Source organism: Dendropsophus ebraccatus, chromosome 11 (genome assembly GCF_027789765.1).
Source record: "Dendropsophus ebraccatus isolate aDenEbr1 chromosome 11, aDenEbr1.pat, whole genome shotgun sequence".
NCBI lineage: Eukaryota > Metazoa > Chordata > Amphibia > Anura > Hylidae > Dendropsophus > Dendropsophus ebraccatus.
This window is the reverse complement of record NC_091464.1, coordinates 6,441,785-6,461,707: the sequence shown is the minus strand read 5'-3', so window position 1 is coordinate 6,461,707 and position 19,923 is coordinate 6,441,785. Positions and strand designations below refer to the sequence as shown.

The following is a 19,923-nucleotide window of genomic DNA, read 5'->3' as shown; positions in this document are numbered from 1 at the left end:
CTGCTGTAGCCCATGTGCCTCAAAGTTGGACGTACTGTGCGTTCAGAGATGCTCTTCTGCCTACCTTGGATGTAACGGTTGGCTATTTGAGTCACTGTTGCCTTTCTATCAGCTGGAACCAGTCTGCCCATTCTCCTCTGACCTCTGGCATCAACAAGGCATTTCCGCCCACAGAACGGCCGCTCACTGGATGGTTTTTCTTTTTCGGACCATTCTCTGTAAACCCTAGAGATGGTTGTGCGTGAAAATCCCAGTAGATCAGCAGTTTCTGAAATACTCAGACCAGCCCTTCTGGCACCAACAACCATGCCACGTTCAAAGGCACTCAAATCACCTTTCTTCCCCATACTGATGCTCGGTTTGAACTGCAGGAGATTGTCTTGACCATGTCTACATGCCTAAATGCACTGAGTTGCCGCCATGTGATTGGCTGATTAGAAATTAAGTGGTAACGTGCAGTTGGACAGGTGTACCTAATAAAGTGGCCGGTGAGTGTATATCCGCCAGCCAGACCACTGCTTTTAGAGAAGAGTGGTGGTTGGTAACCTAGACAACCAGCTGTCAACAACAGGTGAGCAGTAAATCAGGAGAAGGAGGCAAGTTTGCTAAACAAATGTGTAAAAATCTTTAAAGTGACAGACCCTACGAGATTGACTATATGAGTAGAGATGGGAATACGCATTTACATATACGATCATGCAATCGCAAAACAGATGTCATATTTGAAGATATTTTCTAACAGAGGACGCTATGAGACTTTGCAGCTCTTTCTTCTGTGACATCTCTTCATGTCGCTGCTCTTTCCATGGATCGGTGAACTTGTACTTTTACTAGGGGAATAATCTGGAATAGGCCGCCCAAGGAAAAACCCTTCTGGTTCAGAATCGGATGATGAACATGACGTGTCCTCCTCACCTTCCATTATCTGACTATATTCTGGAATCTCTGTGCCAATGCATAGCCCTTCCTGACATCTTGAGTATGTGTCATGGAGGGGGGGCTTCAGTTGTTTGTGGTTTGTTCCTGTTTTTGTGTTACTCCACGTAGTGCAATATATAAGGGGGTCGCACTTGGTAGCTGAAGCTCTCATCATATTGCTGTGGTGTTTGGAAAGACAGGGCGTCCTAGAACCTGATGACAAACAGTGCTGGGAGCAATACAGATGGTCATCATCCATCATAAATTCCGCCATTTGAAGGGGTGTCCTGCAATGGGAGCAGCAGAAGCAGGAAGGCAGTGTATGCCAGTACTGCCCTTTTAAAGCGACAAGTTCTCCGTCCGGATCTGTAAGAGACACGATTGTAAACATACACACTTCTTCAGCTTTATGTATTTTCAGGTGAAGCAGGGGTACTACAATTTTACTGCCATTATGGTAAATCCTGTCTACCTGTTTGCATTCTGGGATGTATTGCTTAACCCCTTCAGGACCAGGCTAATTTTCATTTTTGAGTTTTCGTTTTTTCCTCCTTGTGCTTAAAAGGCCATAGCACTTGCTCTTTTACACCTACAGACCCACATGAGCCCTTATTTTTTGCGTCACTAATTGTACTTTGCAATGACTGGCTGAACATTTGCATAAAATATGCTGCAAAACCAGAAAAAAATTATATGCGCAGTGAAATTGAAAAAAACCCCCACAATTCTTTTTCTTTGGGGGGATTGTGTTTTTACGCCGTGTGTCCTATGGAAAAACTGACATGTTATATATGTTCCTCAAGTCGTTACGATTAAAACGATATGTAACATGTCTTTTATCTGATGGCCTGTAAAAAATTCAAACCATTGTTAACAAATATATGTTCCTTAAAATTGCTCTATTCCCAGGCGCTTTTATCCTTTGGTCTATGGGGCTGTGTGAGGTGTCATTTTTTGCGCCATGATCTGCACTTTCTATCGGTACCTTGATTGCGCATATTCGACTTTTTGATCGCTTTTTATTACAATTTTTCTGGATTTGATGCGACCAAAAATGAGCAATTTTGCATTTGGGATTTTTTTGCGCTCACGCCGTTTACCGTGCGAGATCAGGAATGTGATTATTAATAGTTCGGGCGATTACAAACAAGTTTATTTATTTACTTTTATTTATAAACTGGGAAAAGGGGGGGGTGATTCAGACTTTTATTAGGGGAGGGGGCTTTTTATTGACAACAACACTTTATTTTATTTTTTTACACTTATACTAGAAGCTCCCCTGGGGTTAGGGTTATTCCCCCTGGGGTTAGGGTTATTCCCCCTGGGGTTAGGGTTATTCCCCCTGGGGTTAGGGTTATTCCCCCTGGGAGACTTCTAGTATATACTCACTGATCTCTCATCCCCACTAGACACCAGGGAAAGGCTGAATCCGGTAATCGGAGGCAGCTGTCATCTTTGACAGCTGCTTCCGATTATCTAATTAGCGGGCACAGTGATCGGACCATGCCCGCTAATAGACGCGATCCCGGGCTAAATGAGGCACCTGGGATCGCGGCGGTTCAGAGCGGGGTCGCCTCGCCGCCCCGCTCTGAGCGCCCGCACCCGCACGAGGACGTACAGTTACGTCCTCGTGCGGGAAAGGGTTAAACAATGTGCCAGCTTCAGTTATAGAGGAAAGGGGGAAGATGACTGAAACCTTTACATATCTTAAAAGACTAAATAAGGATGGAAGAATCAGGAGGGAATTATTTTTAACAAAAAATTTTGTTCAAAAACAAGAGGACACAGTGAGAGGTTAGATGGGGAAAGGTCAGAAACACTAGAAAATACTATACTGAAAGAGTAGTAGATACTTGGAACAAACTACCAGCAGATGTGGTACAATAACTGAATTTAACCCCTTAAAAGACCCATGATGTACTAGTATGCCAGAAGGTACAGGAGCTGTGCTCCTGTCACTGTCCGATTAGGATCCTCACATAGTCTGCCAGTGCAGGGGTACAGCATTGACCAGTGTATAAAATCTAATGACTGCATGTAACAGGGCGACATAAAAGTGTAAAAAAATTAAATAAAAATGACACAGCCTCTTCCGCAATAAAAGTTTTAAATCACTCCTCTTTACCATATAGAAAACGGACAAAAACAAAAAAAAAAGTATTATATTGTAATGTGTGTAATTGTTCAATCTAATAAAATATAATAATAGTGATCTTGTACGGTGAACGGCGTAAACAAAAAAAAAGTGACAGGATTGCTGATTTTTGGTTACATTATAAAGAAGGGAAAATAATTTACAGCGATCAAAACCAATGTACACAAATATGATACCAATAAAAACTAGAGATAGTGGCACAAAAAAAAAATAAGACCCCAAACATGAAAAAAAAATGTCTCCTAGAAAGCAAAGAGGAAAAAAACAAAATGCAAAATCCAAAGTTGGCGCCTGGTCATCAAAGCCCAAATCTGCTAAGTCCTTAAGGGGTAAAACCTGCCAGGTATAAACATATATCCATCCTAAGGCCAGTTTCACAGCTTCTCCGACTCCCTGATGTCCCGCTCAGCCAATCAGTGGGTGCGGTGGGACAACATACTGAATGGAACAGGATGCCAGGGAGCCTGAGAAGCAAGCTGGAGCGCAGGTAGGTATGGTATTAACCCGGCAGCAGTGAGTTAAGTAGGAAGGGGCTTTACTAACTTGCAGCAGATTGAAAAATCTGCTGCAAGTATGTACAGCCATAGAAAAGGACAGGAGCGAATATCGCAGCAGAACTCACAGCCTGAAATCCGCTGCAATGTAGTATGTGTGAAACTGACCTAACATAATAAGAAAGGCGATACTAATAGGGTGGAGTAAATGGGGGGGAGGGGCTTTTTCTGCCAAAAATCTTCTATGTTTCTATCCCTTATAAAACAAACCTTTTTTAGACTTACCAATAGGCTCCCCACAAGCCTCGCAGCTTTCAGCATGAAGACGTTGGAAACAGCCGCTGCAGAACGGTCTCCCGCCTTTCATGACATACCGACCTCCAGCTAACACCACCTCGCACTCCCAGCAACAGAAGTGTTCCACGTGCCAGCAGAGCCCCTCAGCTATCGTACATCGTTCTGACATAATAAGCTGCAACAAACAGAAAATATAACCTGACAATTACAGCTGTACAAGAGGGGAGGTAACATCCAAGTAGAAATCACTTTTGGTAGAGAATTTTTTCATCTGTCACACATTGAACCAGGTCCACTCAAGGGCACTCAATCTCCTATCACCGGCCATTTCAGCGGTATATACCTCACAAGATGAGAGGGGGGTAGGGGCATGTTGTACTCAAAGCAGGAACTGCTCACCTGGCCAATTACTGGCTGACATAGGACAACGCCTCTTTAGAACAGATTGTGCTGCAGATCCACTGGGGTCTAAGTGTAGTGGAACCTCCCCACACACATACAGTCCCAAAAAAAGAGCAAACATTTTTTGGAAATTACACCCCTCAAGGAATTGATCCAGACAAAACATTTTTACATTGGGACAATTTTTTTAAAAAATTTTTAAGCCAGTAATATGTAGTTTAATATAAACAAAAATACCACAATATACAATACTTTTTGGGGGCAGGGCTCAGAAGACAAGGAGAACTAGTTAGCATTTTTAGTGCAAATCTTGCTGGAATGATTTTTGGAGTTCATGTCACATGCCCAGTGGTGCCAGTACAGGGGGAAGCCCATAGTAGTGACCCCATTCTAAAAACTAAGTATTTGATCCCCAAAGCTGTTCGCCAGAAAAGAATACAAATGGATGTAGCGCAGTATAGATTGCAATTGATCCACGCATGCCATTTCAGTAGACAATATATTGTGCTTAGCCACAGAGAAGAAAAGGGACTTCTGATTATGCTGGGTGTCCTGGCTTTAGATGCACCCTACATGTGGCCCTATGCTTGTCCCTGTCGTCATAACTTTCATAATCTAAATCAGCAGGCGCAGAGATAGAAAATATGTACAATTTACATTTATTATTTAGTTTTATTTTTTTTAGTTCTCATTGGCCAATTGGCTAAGCAGCCCAGCTGACAGGCCGTGGTGATCCCAGCCAGTGATTGGCTTAGAAGTCTCTGGGATTGGCTTAGAAGTCTATCAGCTCACAGACCACTCTGAAGCTGCAGCCACAACAGTGGGAAGTAAGCAGTGGGCAGGAGACGATCTGGAGAGGTAATGTATAACAGTTTATTCAATCGTCAGCCATCGGGGCAGTCAATCATCAGCCAATTGTTGTCTCTATTACACAGAGCGATAATTGGCTGAATCAGCCTGATAACCAGGCTGTAATTGAGACTCAAGTGACATAATATGATGTGACAGGTCAGCACGATTACCATGATTTATGTACCTTTTTTAATCGTTTTCTACTTTTACACAATAAAAAATTACTGTTAAAAAAATCATGTTTGTGTGTCACTATACTCTTAGAGCCCTTTTCACCAACAGAGCCATGTGAGGGCTAATTTTTATGCCGGATGACTGGATGTTTTTAGTGAAACAATTATGGGATACATGTGACATTTTGATCACTTTTTGTAAAAAGCCAGCAGATTTCGGGAACAGTGGACAGAGTGCAGCCATTAACTGTGATGGAGAGATTAGATGGCAGGTAGGAGGAAGATGCAGGAAGATGATTAGTTCTGTTTTGTCCATGTTGACTTTAAGAAAACGGGAGAAGAAGGAAGATGTAGTCAATAGACTCTGGGATTCTGGACAGCAGAGAGGCTGATCTGAGTGTCATTGGCGTAGAGAAGGTACTGGAAGCTGTGGGATTCTATGATGTGTCCCAGGCCAAAAGATGGAGATGCAGATGGAGAAGAGGCCCGAGGACAGAACCTTAAAGGACAGCAACAGTGAGCAGGTGAGGAGAGGAGGTGGTGTGGGAGTGGGAGACACTAAATGTGCAATTAGAGAGGTAAGAGGAAATCCAGGAGAGGGCTGAGCTAGTGACACCAAGGGATGAAAGAGTTTGTAGGAAGAGGGAATGGTCAACTGTTTCGAACGCAGAAGCTAGGTCAAGGTGAAGTAGCGTGAGGCTTTGGCAGTTAGCAGGTCATTAGTCAGTTTGGTGGGGCCAGTTTCTGTGGAGTGGTGCGGGCAGAAGCCAGATTGTAGGGGGCTGAAGAGCAAATTGGATGAAAAGTGGGAGGACAGTTCAAGGTAGACATGTTGTTCTAGATGTCAGATAGGGCAGTAGCTGGATAAGGAAACAGGGTCAAGGGATGGCTTTTTAAGGATGGATGGGATGGTTGCATGTTTATATGGAGATGGTAGAATAGAGAAGAAATCAGGCGATACCTTTTGGAGGCTGAGTATATTTGATTGTAAGCTTTCGAGAGTCTAGCTCCCTTTGTCAGACATGATGTTATACAGAACTGAAAAAATCACAGACTTATATACACACTAAACAGAGCTCATCAAAGGATTTTAAGAAACTTTAGAATTAACAAAATATAATATACACAGGTCTGCTATTTACAACAGGTCCATAAACTAAAGCTCATGAGGCGTGACAAGAGGATGGTAAGAGCTTGTTTATGAGGTCGTCGAGAAGTTGCAAATCTGATAGTTTCAGATGGAGCCTAACTTTGGCTAATTCTATTATCAGCTCTGCAGCTTACCAGGAGACAATGTTCTATGTTATGTATAATGTCACTGTGTGGCTCCAGAGGTTTTGGTGCAAGTCACAGGAGATCTGACCATATAATGCAAGCACCCCCAGGATTCTCTACTTCTTAATGTGGACGCAGAGCAGCTGAACACATGCACAATAGAGGGAGACACCAACTTGTATAGTGTTGATTTAAACATAAAAAGAAAAAAAAAAAAGAGTATATTGCAAAATTCTTGGGATCACAGCCCCTGTTTTTCTTAAAAAAAAAATTAAAGCACCTCTTTGAGATTTGCACTGCCTACTCTTTTCTTTGGATTCCAGGAGTGCCAAATAATAATTAAAGGAGTTGTTCACCAATTTTTTTTACACTTTGTGTCCACATGTGGGGTATTCCTATAATCGGGTGAAATTGCTCTACATTATTAGTGATTTATTTTTTCTTTTAACCCCTTGTGAACATGGAAAAATTCAAAGTTATGCCAACATTTTAGTGTAAAAAATTTAATTTGTCATTTTCACGGCACATTGTGCCTGTCACCAGTGGGGTCCATATGCACACTATACCCCTTGTTAGATTCCTTAAGGGGTGTAGTTTCCATAATGGGGTCACTTGTGGGGGGTTTACAATGTTTTGGCAGCATGGGGGCTCTGCGAACCAGACATGGCCTTAGTCCTCCATTCTGGTCAAATCCAGCTTTCAAAATCCAAATTGCGCTCCTTCCCTTTGGAGGCTTTCCATGCGCCGACTTTGCACTTTGTGTCCACATGTGGGGTATTCTTGTAATCGGGGGAAATTGCTGTACATGATAAGTGGTTTATTTTTTCTTTTAACCCCTTGTGAACATGAAAAATTTCAAGTTACACCAACGTTTTAGTGTAAAAAATAAAATTTTTCATTTTCACGGCACATTGTTCCACATCTGTGTCTGTCACCAGTGGGGTCCATATGCCCACTATACCCCTTGTTACATTCCTTGAGGGGTGTAGTTTCCATAATGGGGTTACTTGTGGGGTGTTTCCACTGTTATGACAGTACGATGGCTCTGTAAACCCAACATGGCCTCTGTCCTCCATTCTGGCCAAATGGTGCTCCTTCCTTTTGGAGGCCTGTCCTGCGCCCGCATGATATATTATGTCCCCATGTGGGGTATTTTTGTACTCGGGGGAAATTTCTCTACAAGTTGTATGGTTTTTTTTCCTTTTAACCCCTTGTGAACCTGAAAAATTTAAGGCTAGACCAAGTTTTAGTGTAAAAATTTTTTTTTTTTTAATTTCACGGCACATTGTGTCTGTCACCAGTGGGGTCCATGTGCTCACTATACCCCTTGTTAGATTCCATAAGGGGTGTAGTTTCCTAAATGGTATCCCTTTAGGGGTGTTTGTTAGGTTTTGGCACCCCAGAGCCTCTGCCAACCAGAAGTGGTACTTTGAAAATTGGCCAAATGTAAGGAGGCTTCAAAATTCACTAGGCGCTCCCTTATATCTGAGGCTTGTGGTTGCGTCAAATAGCGCATTAGGGACACATATTGTATATTTTTATAAACTGCAGAACCGGGGCAATAAAGATTGGGGTGCATTTCTCTGGAAATAGGTTTTCTATTATGAGACATATTGGATCACAATATAATTTCTACAAAGAAAATTGAAATTTTCAATTTTCTCACACTCTTAGCTTTTATTTCTGTGACTCACCTAAAGGGTTAAAAAACTTTCTGGAATTGATTTTGAACAGTTTGGGGGGTGCAGTTTCTGAAATGGGGTGCTTTGTGGGGCTTCATAATATACAGCCCCCTCAAATACACTTCAAACATGAACTGGTCCCTTGAAAAATCAGATTTTGAAATTCTTATGAAAATTTGAAAAAATGCTGCTAAACTTTGAAGCTTTCTATTGTCTTAAACAATTGAACGAAAGTTTAATAAATGCCGCCAACATAAAGTAGACATATTGCTAATGCTATTTCATATATAATTTATGTGGCATAACCATTTTCTGTATAAGCACAACATTTCAAAGTTAGAAAAATGCAATTTTTCTCAATTTTTCACGTTATTTTGGGGTTTTTCATAAAGATAGGGTGTAAGTATCGACTCAATTTTTCCAGAAATATAAAGTATAACATGTCACGAAAAAACAATCTCAGAATCAGCCGGATAGGTAAAAGCATCCCAAAGTTATTAATGGATAAAGTGATACAGGTCATATTCCTGAAATTTGCTCCGGTCCTTAAGGTCATTTTGGGCTCTGTCCTTAAGGGGTTAATTCGGAAAAGTAAACAATAAAACTATAGTTTACCTAAAATTGGCCATTTTGGATATATTTCACCTTGTAAACAATATACCATATATATATATATATATATATATATATAGTTGCAGTAGTTTCATCATTATAGTGGTCTCTTTAATACCTGGTCACAGGTTGCACAGCGCGCTCTGGTCAGTTCTGCATGATGGCGTCCACAGTATATTCTGCTGTCCTGCAGGAAGTATATGAACTGTGACAGTGGAAGGCGGCACGTCTCACAGACAAAACATTTCAAATGCCAGAGCAGATCCTTCTCTGGAAACCTTTCTGTACAGACAGCGGTGTCACCCACCAGGATCTCACCACCACACTACAGGGGAAAACAAATGCAAGATTTACAGAGGATCTGTCACTATCCAGTGTATACAACTAGAGGAGGGAGAAAGTAACTGTAACCAAACATGCAACAAATCCCCTCTGGAAGCATTAGGGTGGTAAGTTCTGTTATGTTACTGTAAGAAAGTTCCAAACACAGAAAGAGAGATCGGCACTACCGCAATATCAGTATAAAAACGGTCCTATTTGTTTGACCCGTGACCTTTTGCCGGTATAGTCATATATTGGAATACTCCTTACCAAGGACCAAAGATTCCAATCGTATAATGAAGATACAAAAGATGATTGGGGGGCACTCACCATTAAAACTTGACATTTATTTTCACTTCATTAAATACATTCCATTTTCATCGGACACCAGACCTGGAGAAGCGTGCTAACGCACGCGAAACAGCAGTCACGTAACGCACGTTTGCCGCATGGTGCTGGCGTCCGATGAAAATGGAATGTTTTTAATGAAGTGAAAATAAAAGTCAGGTTTACTGTAAGAAAACTACCATTAATACAACTCAGAGACTGAGACTGGCTGCTGTACTCATAGACCTAGCAATACAAAAATTAACATTGCTCCATAGTGTTGAAATCCGTCAGAAGGGCACCAGGAAAGAGAGAAAATGGAGATTCTCACCTGATGGTGTTGTGCAAATACAAGGCACAACACTCGACCATAGCAGCCATATGAACCGCAGCCACTCCCAGAGAACCACGTGATAGTAACTGCAACAAAAAAATCCTCCACTCCACAACTGGGTCCACTAGGCGCAGGTCCAGGTAAAAAAGCAAGGCAAAATGAAGTACTAAAAATTTATTTAAACAACTACACGACGGGTTTTAGGATCGCACCCATCCCTTTCTTAAGTGTCTTACACAGAGAGGCAGCCATACAAACAGATGACACCCCCAGATTTTAAACATGTATGCTGAGGGATTCCATTGCAGTCTCAGCGGTGGCTTATGGACTGTACAACCTTAAATATCTGAGGTTACTGGGCCAGTGTATCCAAGCATATGCTATTTGATAGAGTTCCTCTGTGCCTTTCAATATAATTGAGATAATTGGTACTGTACTGATGAGCCTGTGTATCTAAACCTATAATTCAGATACATGTCACTGAGACAGTGTTGCCAAGTCCATGAAATTATGGACTTTGCACCGAAGCCTGTCATGTCTACTCAGGAGTTGTCTCTAAACTGTGTATGATTCTATCTATTATGTGTATCTAAGCCTATCACACATGATACAGTTACAGTTAACCATGCATCTAAGAGCCGGGTTCTATCAGTTACTATGGTAGAAGCTGCACTGCAACTGAAGGAGCAGCCAGGAGTTGGGAGGGGTAAGTGTTAAGTTCCCACTAAGGATCAGAACACCCATCATATTGACAGATGCCCTGCTTCTCTACAGTAAGCAGTGATCTGTAGAGATCGCTGCTTACTGTCTGGTAGCAAGGACCCAAGTGGTGATGCTGTGCAGGGACAGAGCATACGGTATGTCGGCTTCACACTCGTACAGCACAGCAGGTATGGCGATGGAATAGTGGAAGACTGTGTGCAGCTCTACATTTGGCAGCAGGCGACTGGCCTCTTGATACTTTCCCTGCACATTTACAAGTGACAGCGGAAGAGAACAGCGGGGTTGGTGGCAGATGACGGTCAGCTACTCTGCAAAGGACAATGGTGGCGGGCTAAAAACAATCCCAGCTGCATGCCCTGGTGTTCTCTTTGGCGGGCATGCTTCAAAACAAACACTTTGCTAGGTATTTCAGAGGAGGCCTTATATTCAGAAAAACCTCTACTAGGTCTTATTTTTGGGGAAATCGTGCAGGGGTTTTATAATGTTGCATGTATAGCGTTACACTGGATACTAAACTGTACCTTACATGATGACATGGATGAGTTTAAATGTTCTCGATTTGTGTTTGACTTAATGGTTTATACTGTTACTCTACAACAAATGTATCTTTATAAAATAAATATGTGATCTCAGTGTTGTTTGTGCAATCTCTCAAAAACTGACTTTAAAACAAACTGTGAAAAATAAAACCGTTACAGCTCTAACACAATTTCTTTTCCATGAACCATGTTTTGAAAAAAAATAATATGTATATATAGTATATATCCACAAACATATTTGGCATAGATGATGAAATAATAGCAACTGTAGATTAAAAATAAATGAAGGCTAAAGAATAAACTCTTTGGGTGCGTTCACACTGAGAAATCCGGGCGGATCACCTGCCGGACATTCCGCCGCTCGCGTCCGCGCATCTCTGCCTGTGCCATAGACTCCATTCTATAGTTGGGCCGATTCCGCCATCTGCCCGAAGAATTGAAACGTCAGTTCTTTGAGCGGATGGCAGAATCCACCCGACCACGGAATGTAGTCTATGGCATCTATGGAGATGCATGCTGGCGCAGGTGGCAGATTCCACGGCGGGTGATTCCTTAGTGTGAAAGCACCCTATGGGGGAAATTTATCGCTTTGGGCCTATTTTTAGGTGAATAATTGAATTTTTCAACAATTTTTGGTCTAAGTTCTATTTATGAACCAGTATTTGGTGGATGAATTTGTTTATTTTATTTTTTTTTGTATCTGCCTGTTTTGAGTATTTACCCTAAAACTTGCATAATACAGGATTTGTGCCTAATTTATCATTTGTGACTTTTTATAAACTCGCAAAAACTGGTGCAGGCCAACGTCTGGTCAGTACTGGGGGAACTTTTTTTTTTTGCAACCTTTTGACTTCAATGACAGTCCGAATTTTCCATAAATCACAGACAATATATTGGAACAGTGTGTTCAAAAATTGCAATGTTGAAAACTAGAACTAGTCCTTCAAAAAAAAAAAAAGAAAAGGTATTTTGGTGGAAAAAGTTATGACTGGAGCTTAAAGGGTTAATAAGTCCAAGTTACTTGTGGAAATAAGCAAACAATGATGTGAAGCCAATGTATGGAGCGCTGACCTTGGAGCTAGTGCACAGCTCATCACACTTTATTGTGGACCACCATAGAGCAGGTGTATCGCACAACGGTGGGAAATACTGCCACAGCTGCTGCGTTAGTCATGGAATAGCATGAATCACCAAACCCCGGGCTGTGACAGAACACACAAATCTGAAGCGACTAAAAGAAACAAAGAATCTTATTTTGCAATTCCTTTCTACAAAAAAAGCAGCACATAAAAAGGACACTTTCTATTCCTTCATCAAATTAAAACGAATTAAGCAATAAATACCTAACAGTTCTGCGCAGACAGAACTATAACCTAATAAACAGAAATGTAATTAGTGCATTGCACACTTACCCTCCTACAAGTGTGAGAAGCGCCTACAGTGGTGTGCACCATGACCCCGTGTCCCATAGAGTGAACTCTCCGATGTGCGCTGAATTTATGGAGTTCCCTTCTTTCATGCTCTCCCAAAGTAGAACAGAACTTTTCCTGAAACGCACGGGGGGACAAAATCACTTTCACACATAATTATAATAATAATTATTCATCAAGGGCAGAATTATACTGCCGAACCCAAGAGATTTACATCCTGTGGATAATGTCATGTCCAAACGTTAAAGGGGGTTATCCAGCGCTACAAAAACAAGGCCACTGTCTTGCAGAGGCAGCCCCACTCTTGTCTCCAGTTTGGGCGGGGTTTTGCTGCTCAGTTCCATTGAAGTGAATGGAGCTTAAAGATAACCATCCAGAGCTACAAAAACATGGCCACTTTCCCCCTACTGTTGTCTTCAGTTTGGGTGGGGTTTTGAAACTCTGTTCCATTAGGTTACAAACCCACTTGGCGGGTCTGCAGCGAGTCTCCATGCTGCGTTTTTGCAGCGAGACTCGCTGCAGATCCCGGCCCTATGCTTTTAATGGCAGACAAACACGCAGCAGGGATGTACATCCCTGCTGCGAGTTTGTCTGCAGCCCTCCCCATTAACCCCCCGGCCGATCGCCCCCCCGCAGCCCCGGCCGCCCCCCCGCAGCCCCGGCCGCCCGATCGCCCCCCCCCCCCCGCAGCACCGATCGCACGCCCCCCCGCAGCCCCGGCCGCCCGATCGTCCCCCCGCAGCCCCGGCCGCCCCCCCGCAGCCCCGGCCGCCCGATCGCCCCCCCGCAGCCCCGGCCGCCCGATCGCCCCCCCCCGCAGCCCCGGCCGCCCAATCGCCCCCCCCGCAGCACAGATCGCACGCCCCCCCCGCAGCACCGATCGCTTACACGCCCCCCCGCAGCCCCGGCCGCCCGATCGCCCCCCCCCCCCGCAGCACCGATCGCACGCCCCCCCGCAGCCCCGGCCGCACGATCGTCCCCCCGCAGCCCCGGCCGCCCGATCGCCCCCCCGCAGCCCCGGCCGCCCGATCGCCCCCCCCCGCAGCCCCGGCCGCCCAATCGCCCCCCCCGCAGCACCGATCGCACGCCCCCCCCGCAGCACCGATCGCTTACACGCCCCCCTGCAGCCCCGGCTGCTCGATCGGGTGGGCGTGCGATCGGTGCTGGGGGGGGGGGGGGCGATCGGGCGGCCGGGGCTGCGGGGGGGCGATCGGGCGGCCGGGGCTGCGGGGGGCGATCGGGCGGCCGGGGCTGCGGGGGAGCGATCGGGCGGCCGGGGCTGTGGGGGGGCGATCGGGCGGCCGGGGCTGCGGCCGGGGCTGCGGGGGGGGCGATCGGGTGGCCGGGGCTGCGGGCGGCTGGCTGAAGCATATACTTCACCTGGTCCCCGCTCCGGCTTGCTGAAGACATCGGGAACCGCCGGAGCCGGGATCAGGTGAAGTATCAGCTCCGGCGCCCGGGGGGTTAATGGGGAGGGCTGCAGACAAACTCGCAGCAGGGATGTACATCCCTGCTGCGTGTTTGTCTGCCATTAAAAGCATAGGGCCGGGATCTGCAGCGAGTCTCGCTGCAAAAATGCAGCATGGAGACTCGCTGCAGACCCGCCAAGTGGGTTTGTAACCTTAAAGTAAATTGCAAACCGCACCTGAACTAGAGACAACAGTAGGGGGAAAAGTTCTATAGGGGGCCATGTTTTTGTAGCGCTGGATAACCCCTTTAAATGCAAACCGCACCTGAACTGGAGACAAGAGTGGTGTTGTCTCTGAAATAAAGTGCCCATGTTTTTGTAGCACTGGATAACCCCTTTAGGGACAGATAGAACCACCAGACCAGGATTACAGGACAGCAGTATAATTCTGCATATCAGCATAGAAGGGGGAATAAATGAAACCATTCGCCGTACTTTTTGCTAGGTTTTTGGCCTATTTCGTGGCACTTTATGCCAAAATGTGCAAAAAAATTACATAGATTGATAAATAACTTGATTTACCAGAAGATTTTGAAAAACAAAAGTGGTGCATTTCTGGTGCACAAATATCATCACTTTAAAACTGTCAGGAATGGAGATCTTGGATTTTCCCCGTAGCAGATTTATAAAACGTAACTTGAAAGATCAGAGTATACTCAATAATGTTTCCATTCATGTCAGTGGGACAGCTCCTATCCGCTGTTTTCCATATGCATAGGGGCATGCTGTAAAGCATTTACATCTCAGAAAATAGTATGTCAATCTATTCCCTTTAACTTGTGACGTTGTACTTTTGTTGACTTACATCACAGTCTTGTGGCGGCAGCAGCTGAAGCAGAGTCCGGACCAACTGCAGCGCTTTGGCCTCATTGCTGGGTAACACGTTTTTCACAGAGCAGGATTGGGGCTGATAAAAGAAAAGGGATGCTGAACCTGTTATGGATTTTTCACGGACATAAGATAATTCTATAAATACTTGGGTACGGCCACATATATGGGAAAATGACCATTATAAAGGGCTAAATCAGGTTGGAACCTAAAAAGGTGTTTCTTATTAGAGACATTACAGCATACATCAGACTGGGTGCTTGTTACTCCTTACTCCTTTTGTACCACCCTGATATCTGTATTAGTGTATTAGTGGTGTCCACCCCCTTCCTTTATATTCTTGTTGTTTCTAATCCAACACAGTGCTCTCTGCTCCCACCTCTGTCCATGTGAGGAACTGTCCAGAGCAGACGCAAATCCCCATAGAAAACCTTTGTGGGCAGAAGACAACCAACTGGTCTATCTTGTATAGCTGTTATATAGCTGCCTTCAGGAGACTGGACCTGGATACAGTAAGTATAGCTGTTATATAGCTGCCTTCAGGAGACTGGACCTGGATACAGTAAGTATAGCTGTTATATAGCAGCCTTCAGGAGACTGGACCTGGATACAGTAAGTATAGCTGTTATATAGCAGCCTTCAGGAGACTGGACCTGGATACAGTAAGTATAGCTGTTATATAGCTGCCTTCAGGAGACTGGACCTGGATACAGTAAGTATAGCTGTTATATACAGTAGCTGCCTTCAGGTGACTGGACCTGGATACAGTAAGTATAGCTGTTATATAGCTGCCTTCAGGAGACTGGACCTGGATACAGTAAGTATAGCTGTTATATAGCTGCCTTCAGGAGACTGGACCTGCATACAGTAAGTATAGCTGTTATATAGCAGCCTTCAGGAGACTGGACCTGGATACAGTAAGTATAGCTGTTATATAGCTGCCTTCAGGAGACTGGACCTGGATACAGTAAGTATAGCTGTTATATAGCTGCCTTCAGGAGACTGGGCCTGGATACAGTAAGTATAGCTGGTATATAGCTGCCTTCAGGAGACTGGACCTGGATACAGTAAGTATAGCTGTTATACAGCTGCCTTCAGGAGACTGGACCTGGATACAGTAAGTATAGCTGTTATATAGCTGCCTTCAGGAGACTGGGCCTGGATACAGTAAGTATAGCTGTTATATAGCTGCCTTCAGGAGACTGGACCTGGATACAGTAAGTATAGCTGTTATATAGCCGCCTTCAGGAGACTGGGCCTGGATACAGTAAGTATAGCTGTTATATAGCCGCCTTCAGGAGACTGTACCTGGATACAGTAAGTATAGCTGTTATATAGCTGCCTTTAGGAAACTGGACCTGGATACAGTAAGTATAGCTGTTATATAGCAGCCTTCAGGAGACTGGGCCTGGATACAGTAAGTATAGCTGTTATATAGCAGCCTTCAGGAGACTGGACCTGTAAACAGTAAGTATAGCTGTTATATAGCAGCCTTCAGGAAACTGGACCTGGATATGGTAAGTATAGCTGTTATATAGCTGCCTTCAGGAGACTGGACCTGGTTACAGTAAGTATAGCTGTTATCTAGCTGTCTCGCCTCGGCCGCTGCCTAAGCAGATCTTACATGTCATGAAGGTAAGAGCATTGTATTTAAAAAACAGGTCTGGTAAAAAAAAAAAAAAAAAACAGAAAATTATAAATGTAATAAATTAAATCGGAATTGTACTGCTTAACATCATTTTTACAACAAAACAAACACAGAAAAATGTATCCCATTCATAACCTTGGGTCAGCAATGCCTCAATGCCCAGGTAAAATTTTGATCTTCAGTTGATGGGTGCTTTATGATCCCTGCCGCTTCACAAGCTTTACTGAGCTGGCGGCATGTTGGGAGAATCATAGGAGCATCTATTGCAGTGAGAGAATTGGGTTCTGTAATTGCAGAAGGGGATTTGAATATGCCGCCTGCTCCGGGAGCTTATGACAGCGGCAGAGGAGAGAGGAAAGCAGGCAGAGATGGCGGCAGTGCTTTAGAGGTTATAAGATAATATGAGCACTACCACAATCTCTGCCCACCCTTCTCGCTCTCTCCCCTGGCGGCTTCCATAGCGAGGGTACTGGAGGCCTCTGGTATCTATGGCTACCATCGGGACTGATGGTGAACAAAGCCGCAGCATTTATAGGTTATAAGGTGAAGCCCAGCTTTTTTTTTTTATTAAATCCAGTGTGTGGGGGGGGGGTTTGACATCATAAGGAACAACTAGAATCTGCGACTCTAAAGTCGCCAGAGGCCAAGAAGATCAAAGTATGCATGCGCAAGAGCGAGAGGCTAGCGCATGCGTGAAATTTGGACTAAGCCCAAGCCCTGCCACCTGTCAATCTTTATCTGAGGAGGAGGCAGGGGCCGCATGATAACAGACAGGGCCGCCGATAGGGCAGTACAACTGGTACTGCCGTATGGGGCCGGACCCTAAGAGACATGGGGGGGGCCCGCTATGCTAGGGGGCCCGCACGGCCCCCCTTGCCACCTGTTTTTGAGCATCCCGAGAAGCTGCTGCCACGCAGCTTCTCGGGATGCACTGAACGCTTTGATGTTCCGCCCGCACATTGAGCGGGCAGACCATTAAAGCGATCAGAATACAGGAGCAGGACCTGTCAGCGTCCTCCTCCTGTATTCTCTCCCATAGGCTGCCGACACTTCATACCAGCAGCCTATGGGAGGCCGGGATGTGACCTCTCCGGCAGGCGTGATCATGAGACGTCATCACGCCTGCCGGAAGTCCCGTCCCTGCGGCTCGCAAGATGGAGCCCAAGGAGGAGGAAGAGCTGCTGCCTGCACAGCGCGGATTAGGTGAGTAGGATGTTTGTTTTTTTAGGGGCACCTCTGGGGGCATTATTAGTTCATGGGGGCACCTCTGGGGGCATTATTAGTATATGGGGGCATTATTAGTGTATGGGGGCACCTCTGGGGGCATTATTAGTATATGGGGGCACCTCTGGGGGCATTATTAGTATATGGGGGAACCTCTGGGGGCATTATTAGTATATGGGGGCACCTCTGGGGGCATTATTAGTGTATGGGGGCACCTCTGGGGGCATTATTAGTGTATGGGGGCACCTCTGGGGGCATTATTAGTATATGGGGGACCTCTGGGGGCATTATTAGTTCATGGGAGCACCTCTGGGGGCATTATTAGTATATGGGGGCACCTCCGGGGGCATTATTAGTATATGGGGGCACCTCTGGGGGCATTATTAGTATATGGGGGCACCTCTGGGGGCATTATTAGTTCATGGGGGCACCTCTGGGGGCATTATTAGTATATGGGGGCACCTCTGGGGGCATTATTAGTTCATGGGGGCACCTCTGGGGGCATTATTAGTATATGGGGGCACCTCTGGGGGCATTATTAGTTCATGGGGGCACCTCTGGGGGCATTATTAACTCATGGGGGCATCTCTGGGGGCATTATTAGTGTATGGGGGTACCTCTAGGGGCATTATTAGTTAATGGGGGCCACCTCTGGGGGCATTATTAGTTCATGGGGGCACCTCTAGGGGCATTATTAGCTCATGGGGGCACCTCTGGGGGCATTATTAGTTCATGGGGGCACCTCTGGGGGCATTATTAGCTCATGGGGGCACAGCAGGGAATCCTACATATAGGGGGCACAGCAGGGGATCCTACATACAGGGGGCATCCCACATTCCTACTCGCTTTACTGCACATAACACCAAACAGCGCAGTTACTATGGGAGCCTACAGGAGGGAGAAAGGGAAGGAAGTGTCTGTATACATGTGTGCTGGTGTCTGTATACATGTGTGCTGGTGTCTGTATACATGTGTGCTGGTGTCTGTGTGTGAGATCAATTCTAGAGAACTGGCTCATATATCCCATTTTCCCCAGTGGCTTAAAATGTAACCTCTGTTATACAGTTATAAAATTGTAGAACCTAAATGTGAACAAGGTGCAATTCAAATAGACACTTACTTGTATAGCTGTCTCTTGTGCTCTGTATGCAGTGCATTATATTCACCCTTGCAACGTACAATTTATAGCGTGTCTACAAGCCCAGCGGGGCTCATTATGATGGAGACTAAAACTTATACAAGAGTGGGGTAGGGGTTCCCCTGTATTCAGAATGCTGTTGAGTGCTAGGCAATGCCCCGTCTGGGATTATTGAATTTCGAGGGTCTATGCAGAGCAGGATAAAGACACCTCTGCTGCACAAACAGGATCTCCTAGAAAGCGTTCTCACCGCCATGTATTCGCTATCACTGTCTTGGGTGAGCTAAACTAGTCTGCCTGGGGGGCTGTGTGATTTGTATATGCTCACTAACATGGAACAGCCTCATTATATTAGCCTTATCAACATATTCTATGTTAGTGAGCATACCGGGGGGGGGGGGATATTGGTGAACATATACAAATCAAACAGCCCCCAGACCCTCGAAATAGGGCATTGCCTAATAGGGCATTGCCTAGTACTCAACAGCATTCTGAATACAGGGGAACCCCTACCCCACTCTTGTATAAGTTTTAGTCTCCATCATAATGAGCCCCGCTGGGCTTGTAGACACGCTATAAATTGTACGTTGCAAGGGTGAATATAACGCACTGCATACAGAGCACAAGAGACAGCTATACAAGTAAGTGTCTGTATGGTGACATTTAAATTGCACCTTGTTCACATTTAGTTTCTACAATTTTATAACTGCATAACAGAGGTTACATTTTAAGCCACTGGGGAAAATGGGGAATATGAGCCAGTTCTCTAGAATTGATCTGAACCAAATTATACCTCCCAGCAAGGCGTGGGGCGAACACACAATTTTTTTTTTTTATTAATGTGGGGGGCCCAGACACTTTGGTTGTATGGGGTCCCGAAATTCCTGATGGCGGCCCTGATAACGGAGACAAGGTCTGAGAGCGTTTTTTTTACAAACATGCTGGATCAGAGCAGAAAGATAAAAGGGAATTACACTGCACTGCTTGCTGTGATATGGATATCCATGCTGTCAGTTACCCTTCAAGAGCATACATGGCACAGCACGCATATGCATATCACACATAAATTATTAGCTCCCTTTA

At 45.0% G+C, this 19,923-nt stretch overlaps 1 protein-coding gene across 3 annotated transcripts in view; it reads right to left on the bottom strand.

Annotated features, from left to right (window-relative positions):
- Positions 1 to 351: 351 nt before the first annotated feature.
- The window catches only part of PRICKLE4 (prickle planar cell polarity protein 4), a 38,856-nt gene continuing 19,284 nt past the window's right edge, over positions 352 to 19,923 (bottom strand). Inside the window, exons 3-7 of one of the 3 annotated variants that reach the window (XM_069945679.1) lie at positions 14,808 to 14,909; positions 12,517 to 12,651; positions 8,979 to 9,047; positions 3,853 to 4,039; positions 352 to 1,284 (exon numbers count right to left, since the gene is read on the bottom strand). In XM_069945679.1, coding sequence (XP_069801780.1) covers positions 749 to 1,284; positions 3,853 to 4,039; positions 8,979 to 9,047; positions 12,517 to 12,651; positions 14,808 to 14,909 — 1,029 coding nt within the window. In that variant the 3' untranslated portion in view covers positions 352 to 748. Of the gene's footprint in view, positions 1,285 to 3,852; positions 4,040 to 8,978; positions 9,186 to 12,516; positions 12,652 to 14,807; positions 14,910 to 19,923 lie in introns of all 3 variants that reach the window. The other 2 variants (XM_069945678.1, XM_069945677.1) reach the window with 2 other exon arrangements.